At 29.5% G+C, this 10,764-nt stretch overlaps 1 protein-coding gene across 1 annotated transcript; it reads right to left on the reverse strand.

Moving 5' to 3' along the window:
• Positions 1-4,551: 4,551 nt before the first annotated feature.
• On the reverse strand, positions 4,552-5,551 carry LOC133801893 (uncharacterized). The gene is made up of 3 exons (XM_062240103.1): positions 5,371-5,551; positions 5,212-5,304; positions 4,552-5,126 (listed from the first exon to the last, which is right to left on the reverse strand). Exons 1-3 carry the CDS (start codon positions 5,515-5,517, stop codon positions 5,016-5,018), a joined length of 351 nt encoding a protein of 116 aa, XP_062096087.1. The 5' UTR covers positions 5,518-5,551; the 3' UTR covers positions 4,552-5,015.
• Between the last annotated feature and the right edge of the window lie 5,213 nt (positions 5,552-10,764).

Consider the following 10,764-nt stretch of genomic DNA (forward strand, 5'->3'; position numbering starts at 1 on the left):
CCAACGTTGCTTTGTCTTCTCGGCTTGGAGAACATGAAAGAACTGGACAAGAAAGGCTCTGGTTTTTCCTTTCTGGAAGTTTGAATGTGAAGGAAAAATGGAGAAGAAAACCGGAAACTTATGTATAGGCCCACGGGCATGTTAAAAGTTGAACCAATCTGGGCCATTGGCCAGATTCCGTATCAGATCTAACGGCCATGGACTAGTGAAATGATAGTACCCAAAAGGAGGGCAGGCGAATAGACATGGGTAGAGTTTCAAGGCACTCAAGTACCTTGAGTGAGCAATACCCAACTGACGCGTGTCCATACTCGAGTATGTGATGGGGCGGTTCCCAAAGAAAGTAGTTCAAAATCTTCCTTCTCATAGGATTCGAACTAATACTTTTGAGGGGGAAAAATGTTACACCCAGATTTCGAGACCCGAGATTGTGACCTCGAAAGCTGGACTCGTCAAATGTGAGCTCGAGATATCTAAAACGCATGGTCGTGGCCCAGATGTCAAACCGTCGGATCAAGATGGCAACCTCGAATACATTTAACCTCGAAGTTCTTTATGAGCTCGAAAGAATTTAGCTCGGGGTATATCCGTTGTCGGGTGTCTTCGGATCAAGTAGACCGAGCTTAGCAGGAGTACAAGCTCAGAATGTAATAGCCTCGCTGGTATCTACCCGCTCCGAGTTGGTCTTGGAGTAAGGCGGCTAGTTCGTAACTTATCTATAGACCTGGACCGACATGATGCTGATTGCTGACCTCGAAAGATTTAATGGGTCATCTGATGTAACGCGCTCCATGCATTTAAAGATATTTATTGTTGTAACATCCCAACATTAAAGGGATATTTACAAGTCTATTATTCGCCCCTGGTCTTCAGGGGACGTTTCCTTGTATATAGGAGTTACAGTATTTAATATCATTATTTTAATTAATAAGCAAAAGTATCTTCCCGAAATATGTGGGAATGAACTCTGAATCTCTATAAATAGAGAGTTCATGAACATTTGTAGGGGACAGATCTTTTGATATACTGAGAGAAATTCTGGAGAATTCATCCCTAAAGGATTTCCATAAAACTCCAAGTCTTAATAAAATAGACTTGTGGACTAGGCAGAGTTAACTGCTGAACCACGTAAAATTCTTGTTGTTCTACCATATTATTCGTCTGCGCCATAGTTCTTATTGTTTAATTGCTCTACATTTTAAGTTGACGAAAAACGGCGTCAACACAATCATGAAACAAAAAGTGAATCCAACTATGAAGTTAAAGATGCAGAGAATGAGGTTGAATATGAAGACATTATCTCGCGTGAACCAGAAAAAGACATTGTTGTTGAAGGCGAAAGTAGCAATACAATCGATCAAGTTAAGGAAGAACAACATTTTCATGTACTCAGAAAATGGTCTCAAGCATTACTCGATATGGAGTTTTCAGAAGGCTTTTTTGATGTTGAATCAAGCGACACTGACAGGGAAATAGATGTTGTCCAGTTAATTAAAAATATCAACGGTTCATCAATAATATGTACAGATTCGAATGAATATTATAAGGAGCTTGAACGAAACGATGATGGCCAGGTAGATAACATCCCTTCTTCTACCAAAACCTTTCCAAACTCGAAAGGTTTCTATAACATTCTCATGAAAGCAATAGACTTGCGTAGAAGAACTAAAGATATGCATGATTGTCTCGATAAAGGATTAAAATTTGAAACTCACATCAAGCTTTTGGATTTGAAAGATGCTATTAATAATCTTATTGGTGCAATTTGTGATGCATGATTGTCTCTATATATATGCATCAAGCTTTTTTTGTACTAAGAATTATATGAAAGCTATTTATATTTTATGTTTACAAGGATCTTATAAGTGTTGTAAATTAAACCATTATATAATAAAAAGTAAAATTTCATTAGTTCAATCAAACATAAAAATAAAAATCTACAAAGTACAATAGTAGATAGACAAACAAACAATTTCCTTACGCTCTCTTCAACTTTTCCATCATTCTCAAGAGCACATCCATATTTTTCAAGTGCTCATCAACTTTTGTTTGTTCCTCTTCGAATAGTTTCTTCATTTTCTCAAATAATGCTTCGAGATTGTCGAATCCAAAACTCACTCCAACATGATCAATCAAATGTGTAGCAAGCAACACAAACTCTTTAACTTCTTTCTCTCCTAAGTCATCATAATATTGAGTAAATGCACACATTCTTAAAAATATAAAATGATTTCAAACTCTACCTAAAAAAAAAATTTATGTTTGCCTACAAATGATATCATTGTATATAAGATAAAATGATTTATAAATAGTGTTAAAAACCACATAATTTCAAAATTATGACATTTAAAATATCCATTTAAAAAAAACTAAATTCCATTTTGAGCCAATACCTGAATTATTCTGGTTAAATTAATAAATAAGATGGGTAATAATTATGGAAACTATAGCAATTGATGGGCTATTCCATATCCCGAAAATCATGCTCAAAATTCTAATTAGTTACACTTCTCAAAACATAAAATAACATATTTCAATTGCCAAAAATAACACAATAATTTTGTTATTGGTTAGGTTGATTATGCATAATTATACCATTAAATTCTAAATGGTTAGGTTGGTATTAACTAGTTTAGTTACTATGCATTGATTTTTAATTTAAATTTAATACACAATTTTGAAATATATTTAATTTTTTTATAGATAAAAAAGTTTGGTTGAGTTAGTTTTTGTAAAAAAATATATATATTTTATTAAAATTTCACTTAAAAAACGTGAGTAATTAATTTAGAAAATGCCACCTAGTTGCATTAAATGCTTGTATTCATAAATCCATTCCAATACCCTAATATCATGCTCTATTTATGTTTGGTTGAGTTATTAATCATTTCTCATAAAAAAACGTGTACAATTAAGATCATGTCAAATAATTTCATTAAATGCATGTCTCCATAAATCCATTCCAATTCCCTAACATCATGCTCGAAATTCTGATTGGTTGATATATTAATTAATAAATTCGAAACTAACATTTACATAATAGTTTTTATTTAATAAATATGATATTAATGTCTACAACTACCATTTGAAACTTCCAATAAACATTAATGCTGATTGTGAAAATGATCAAATTTAAAGTGTGTTTTAATCTTGTTAATAAATAATTAATTTAGAAATAAACTATTCAAATTCTCCCAAATATTCATCATCTTCTAATTTCTCAAAATTGATAAATAATAATACAAATTTCTTTCTGTTGACCGCGTTTTTGGCCAACGATGTGAGAACGTCAAAACCGATAAAGCCTTCAAGAGAAATTAAATGACACAGACAATTTTGAACAGAAAGTAAATAACACACGCAAGTTTTATAGTGGTTCAGCCCCAATATGTTGGTAATAGCCTAATCCACTTAGAGTTGTGATTATAGATCTGTACTCAAGATCAGATGAACTGAGCCAACTGAGTTTCTTCAGTACAGATTACAAGAATACAAGAATTCTTTCAGATGCAAGCATTTTCTCTCTCTAGAAAACTCAGACCCAAAATTTCCCAAAAGTCTCCAAAAGAAGAAGAAGCCCCCTCTCTCATCCCATAAGCCATATATTTATAGGCTTAGGATCATACATTTGCTCTCCCCTAGAATTGGGATATTTTGATTATATTTATTACATTTAAATTACAAAAATATTCAAAATATAACAGAACACCCAATTTGTGGGAAGAATGAGAGATTCCCACGTGTGCCAAGACCGGTTCTTGTTTGAGCCATTTCTGGGAATCTTGACTTAGTCCTCCTCTATCTAGTTGATCCATATCTCCTTCAAGCTGGTCGAACATACCTCTACTGGATAGTCACGCACTTAGCTGGTAGGATATACACTTACTTGTCGGACATGTGCATGCTGGTAGGACCACTTGCTGGTAGGACATGCAAGCGCTGGACGGACACATGCATGCTGGACATACGCAAGTGGTAGGACATGCACTCCTCTGGTTTAACATGGCACTCTGGTCTAGCATGCCATGTCTCTCCTCTAACATGGCACTCTGGTCTAGCATGCCACTCTTGGGCAGCAATGTCACCCCTGGGCAGTAATGTCGTGACTGGTCGGACAAGGTCATGCCTGGTCGGTCATGACACTTCTCAAGCCAGTCAAAATTTTATCATAACTCTGAGGAGTCAATGTATTTATTGACTATTTAATGTGTCTTTTACGGACCATGTACTGCCACTTGTCACCTCTATTGCCACGTCATCGATCTCCATTTTTTGGGGATAACACTTTCTTTTGCACAACTTGATTGAGAATGACAAAATTAGGCCAAAGATCATTGTCCCTAGTACTATATTCCTCTGCTTGAAATGAACTCTCGAACATCTTTCAATAATTTTGATCTATTCTTGTTGAAATTTGAGCATGCAATCCACGAAGCTATGTGACACCTTTCTTCATTAGAGTCGAACTACAATAGTGAAAATAACTCAAGTATAGTATGATAAGAACAAAATTAAATAAAAAAACTTAGTATGAAATCTACTTACCACAAAAGACCACGAGTCGAGCTTACAACTATTCATCATAAATAATATGACAAAGACTCTACAATCGTACAAATTTTGTTGTCTAGGGACATTTCTTCCATGAACTATACCAAAACTAGCAAAGTTGAAACTACAAGGTTTCCTTTTGATCTGATTCTCCAAGAACAAATCTAGATTGCGTAGCTGCATTTGCACTCTAACATCATAATTTATAAATTTAAAATTTATAAAAAAGTAATATATTCAACCAATAAAAACTTACAATATCAACAATCTTAGATGATTGTAATATAGGATTCTTTTCATCGGCAAGTGAGTCCCAAACTTCTATTTTTTTTTTTAAGTATCACCCGTGCAAGAATGAAGTATCTTACAAGCAACATAGGAATATAAATCTACAAGTATAATTGTTGTTAGAAATTACATAATAAATAGATGCTTAAAAATATATTCAACATAAACCATTAAAATTATACTTCATTGCAATGTTCGAGGGAGCCCATAAATCTTTCGTAGTAATGCATTTTCCTCCAAATTTGATGTAGTGGTAAATTGGAGTAGGAGTTAGGTAGTAAGTATTTCTATTGTCATAATTTAAAAAAAAAAAATTAACTTCACAAACATGAAATATGTTTTGACAAAAAAGAAAAACAACAAAAAACTCACCATATTTCGAGCAGGAAGATACCAATTTTGACACTCTTTACCCTTCTTCAACCTCTCATCCTCGGTCAAGAATGAAGAAACCATAGTAACAATCTGCATTTACCAAAAAAAAAATTATAACGGTCATACTAAAATTATTAATATATACAAATTAATTACCTCAGTCTCCAACTCCGTTTTAGGTCCAAGATAACGGAAGTCGGACCATCGTAGAAAACTAGACTCACTTTCAACTATAATTTCCCTATGATAGATACAATAATATACATTAAAATATATTGAAAAAATGACAAAAAATATATACATTAAGATAGAAAACTTACAATTGATCAGAGTTTGAGAAAATGTATTCTAACACTTCCCTATCTTTCGGTCTTAAAGTATTACCGAGTTTAAAATGTTCAAAGAACACAACATCATCTTGACTAATAACATGTTTTTTTAAAAATAGTGATTGTGAGGCCTTTTCGTTAATGGATTCACATGTCAATTTTTTTTTCTTCTCATATCTACATGGAATTTTATCTTTGGCTTGTAAATCCAGTTTAATAGAGTGTAGTTCATCTCTCAACTCTTTCAACTCATGTTCAATTACTATCCTCCATTCCATTTCTGATTCCATCACTAATTTCTATACAAAAAAAATTGATGAAGATTATCACTATGTAAGAAATATTTTTGAAAAATAATAATATGTTTGAAAAATTTACATGATGAAATTTTCAAAACTTTAAAATTCCTTACATTTTTAGTTTATTGAAGAAAAATGAACTACAAAATAATTTGTAATAATAATGTTTTAAAATTTCTTTTATAAAATAGGAAAATTTTTAAAACCCTACAACCTTCAATGTAAATTTATAAACCTAATAGTTTATATCTAAGAAGTTTGAATAATTTCAAATTTTACAATGGGAGAATAAATGATAATTTGTTTGTAAAAATAAAGAAATCACATGAATGATTGAAAATCTTGCAAGAAACACTATGAAAAATCTAGAGCTTTTTCATAAAACATTTTTAAAAAAAAAATGTTCTTGTGAGATTTTACTAGACAAGTTTTTCAAGAGAAATAAGATTTAATCATTTTTTTGAATTTCAAATCCTACATGACAAATAAAACTAAGTTGGAATTTAAAAAAAAAATATCTAGTAGTGAATTTCGAAATATGAAATTGGTGAAATAGATGATAAATTGTTTGTAAAAATAAAGAAAGCACAAAAATGATTGAAAATCTTGCAAGAAACACTATGAAAAATCTAGAGCTTTTTCATCAAACATTTTTTTTAAAAATTGTTCTTGTTAGATTTTACTAAACAAGTTTTCAAGAGAAATAAGATTTAGTCTTTTTTTTTAATTTCAAATTCTACATGACAAATAAAAGTAAGTTGATATTTTTTTTTAAAAAAAAACCTCTAGTAGTGAATTTCGAAATATGAAATTGGAGAAATAGATGATAATTTGTTTGTAAAAATAAAGAAAGCACAAAAACGATTGAAAATCTTACAAAGAACACTATGAAAAATCTAGAGTTTTTTCATCAAACACTTTCAAAAAAATAATTCTTGTGGGTTTTCACTAAACAAGTTTTTCAAGAGAAATAAGATTTACTCATCTATGTGAATTTCAAATCCTACATAACAAAAAAAAAAGTTCGATTTTAAAAAAAAAAAATAGAAAATCTACTAGTGATTTTCGAAAATGACTTAGAAACCTTACTTGAAAACACTTTAAAAAATTGGAGCTTCTTCAATAAACAAGTTTTTTAAGATGAGTAAATTTTGTATAAATATATATATATATACAATTCGAAATATGCATCATTAATTAGCCAACTAATTGTAGTTGGGAAGATAGGAGTCATTAATGCATAAGGAATGAATCTGGAAAGAACATGGAATGAACAAGGAATGAAAGGAATTGAGAAGGAATGGGGATATGGAATCTTGGAATGAATCTTAAATAATGATTTTTTTAATTATTTAATTAAATTAAAAGGTGACCGCCATGTCAGCAGGTAGCCCATTACCAAGTTTGAAAAAGTCAAAGATAGCATTAATTAACATCTTTAAATGTGGACCATTGGATCTTAATCCAATGACTATTAATTGACAACCCATCCATGGGGAAAAACCTCAATCACCATTAAGAGTGAACCCATATATATATATATATATATATATATTCTAAAGTAGATTAAATAGTTTTCATAAAAAATATATATCTCTTCATCTGTTTCTCTAGAAAATTCCTATATCTCTTCTAAACAATTTTTCATTATTATGGAAGACTTTATAACTTTCCAAGTACCTATTCTTTCAATGATTGAACTGCTGGAACGCCAATTATCCATCGTCAAAACATTTGCCAAAGAAGAGACTTCTCAATGCAAAAGCAAATCAGAGTTTGAAATTGTCATTTTTGCCGAGAAGCAACAACAAAGAAGAAATTTTTTTACTTCTCTTATGGTTGAAAATTTGGAGTATGAAATTGAACTTTGGAGAGAAGAACTCCAGAAGGCGAGGATGGATGACAAAGACGTCTTCGATCAATTATTGGGTTGCAACGAATAAGAACTATTCAAAAAGAATATGAAAAGTTCACTTGGAGGATGAAAAAATCGATACAAGTGGAATTGATTTGAACTCCGACAAGGATCAGTAGATTATCAGTTATATTATTTTATTTAAATTATGATCAAGTTTCTTCTTTCTTTTATTTTGTAAGTTTATGACTTTGTTAGTGCATTGTTTTACAGTCCTAGTGATTGATTCTATGTTAATCTCTCTAATATTATTAAAATTTTTGAGTTTGTTATTTTTATTTTGTCAAAATTTTTAATATTTTTCATGTATATTTTACTAAAAATAACTAATATGCATCATTCATGAGAATTTGTTATATTTTCTTATTTATTTTAAAAATAACTAATTATTGAAAATTTGACCAAAAATTGTAACTAATAATAGTAGCAAGTTCGAAATTTTGGATTCATTTATGGAAAAAAAAATTAATGAAAGTAAACCCTATTTATTCTTCATACAAAAATTTCATAAAATAAAAAAAATGCAATGAATATATTTGGAAAAAATATATAATTACCTTTATTATTTTTGCCGAAATTGTCGAAAAATTATATCATTGAATATTAATAAATCCAAGATTCTAGAAAATTGGTTATATTGTTTTACATTGAAATGGTGCATTTAATATTTAATAAGTGTGTATTTCTACATAATAATAGTAATAAATGATGGGTAGTTGAACAATTGTCTTTACAATAAAGTCATAATTATTTTATTCTAATTTAAAATTTAAACTTTGTATTGGAAGTTGAATAAACATCTTCATTTTTAAAATAGTAATTAAATACATCTATATAAAGTTGTGTGGTATACAATTTTTATGAGAATTTCAAAATTGATTAAATTGACTAAATGATTTTTTTTTTTTAAATTCTAATTATTTTTTTTCATCTAGTTAGGGTATAAAAACTATTTATATATGTAGGTAAAGAATTTACAAAGATAACCTAAAAAATAGAGTCCACTAGGATATAGAGAAACATAATAAAAAAAATAGACTACATCAACGATATGGAGAAAGAGAATGAAAACAAGGAGGGTATCAAGACTATTGATAAAGAGAATCAAAACAAAGATATGGTCAACGATATGGAGAAAGAGAAGCCAAACACACACATTTTATCATGATTATTAGACCCAAGTAGTATTACTAATGGTTTTCTATACCTGTTGAACAAAAAATTAATATGATATTTGAAATTTTACTAAGAAATCGATATAATGTAAAAAAAAAAACAAAATTTTAAAAAATACCTATTGGTTTTGTTAGTAGAATCAAAAGTCAAACAATCACCAAATAATTGGTAATCAACTTGGGAAGTCCCGTCAGACCAGAATAAATTTGTCATTCTATTTTCTTTATCTATATCATACTTGTAGAAAAACGTATTGTCCGACCTTTTTTTTGCTTAGAGATAACCCATTGTTGTGGACGTGTCACAATCATCCCAAGTTGAATATTTTTTACAAATTCCCTTGTACAAGTCATCTTTGATACATCCTACATTTTCCCAACCATCATGAACTTCTACCATGTAATTCCAAATTTGGGATGTCTTAGTTCCGACTCTCTTCATTGACATAACTTGTTCCCTCATCTAGTCTCTAAATATTCTATTAGATCTAAGAAATGGTTTTTCACAGAAGAAGGCAAACTTATGGTTGTGGTGGTTATTAAAACACTTAGTAATCCAGCAGTTAGTTTCCTTATTTAAATTTATTCTAAACTCTGCATTACAACCCGTTCTTGTTAGAGCACGAGCTTCTTTACACTCATTATCAAAATTACAATATTTTTGTTCTCTAAAACCTTAGTTTGAACACACCCAACTTCTAATGTGTAAAATACATTTTTTGTCCTCCCTCTTCTGTTTTTTTTCTAACACTAAGCCCCATCATTTTGCATACAAAAAATAAAAATATTCTGCTTGTTCAATACTTACAAACTCCTTCCCTTCGATGTCCGAAAACTGTATATGTTCTGGTTCTTTGTCAATATCCAAAAATTGAAGCAAGCTCCTCCATTGCACAATATCAGGTTCAATCCATTCTTCGTTAACGCCACATTCAACATTGTCTTCTGGTACATCTTCATTATTTGTCTCTTCCAATCGTGTTCCCCAAGCAAGGTCTACTTCATGTTCAGAAGATAAGGATTTTGTATCTTCTTGTTGAGCTTCTAAACCATTTTCGTAACTAGTCATTTCTCCAACCTATTCCTTCAGATTTTTTTTTCGAATGGTGTGTAGCACTATTTAATATTTTTTTTATATTGAAACTGATTATATTATTAAAATAACATTAATTAATATAACTAGTTTGGTGATTGAAAAATTGATGCTTATAAATTTTGAAATTATAATACCATTAATTAATATAATTAGTGGGGTTGTTGAAAAGTTGATACTTACAAATTTCAAAATTATAATAGCATTTAATATAATTTTGAAAATTTGAAAATATGTATAAATCCAATAATATTTCGAAATTTTCATTATAATTTTTGAAATTAGGGTTTAGATAACCACAATTGTGCAATATTAATTTTTTTTATTTAATGGTAGGATATAGATAGTTGGTTAGAGTCTTTGAATATGAAGATCTGCATTTAATATTTAACATATATTCAATAATTAATTGTTCAAAATAGTAATTAGTGTAAATCCTAATTATGTAAAATAATTGAACTTTCCCAATTCTCTAATCTATATTTATTTATTTTAAAAAAAACTATATATGAACATTTTCCTTTTTAATTAAATACACATGTCAATAGGAATTACACAATAATATTTATTAATTAATTTCAAAATGCATACAAAAAATGAGAGAATTAATGAAATTAATTATTGTATAATAATATAGTTGTTATAATTTTTTTAAAAAATAATTAAATCATTTTTGAAACCATTGTGTTTTGATGGGAAGTTGAAAAGTTGTAATTTTAATAATTATATATAATTTTTG

This window comes from Humulus lupulus, chromosome 9 (genome assembly GCF_963169125.1).
Source record: "Humulus lupulus chromosome 9, drHumLupu1.1, whole genome shotgun sequence".
In the NCBI taxonomy this organism is placed as follows: Eukaryota; Viridiplantae; Streptophyta; class Magnoliopsida; order Rosales; family Cannabaceae; genus Humulus; species Humulus lupulus.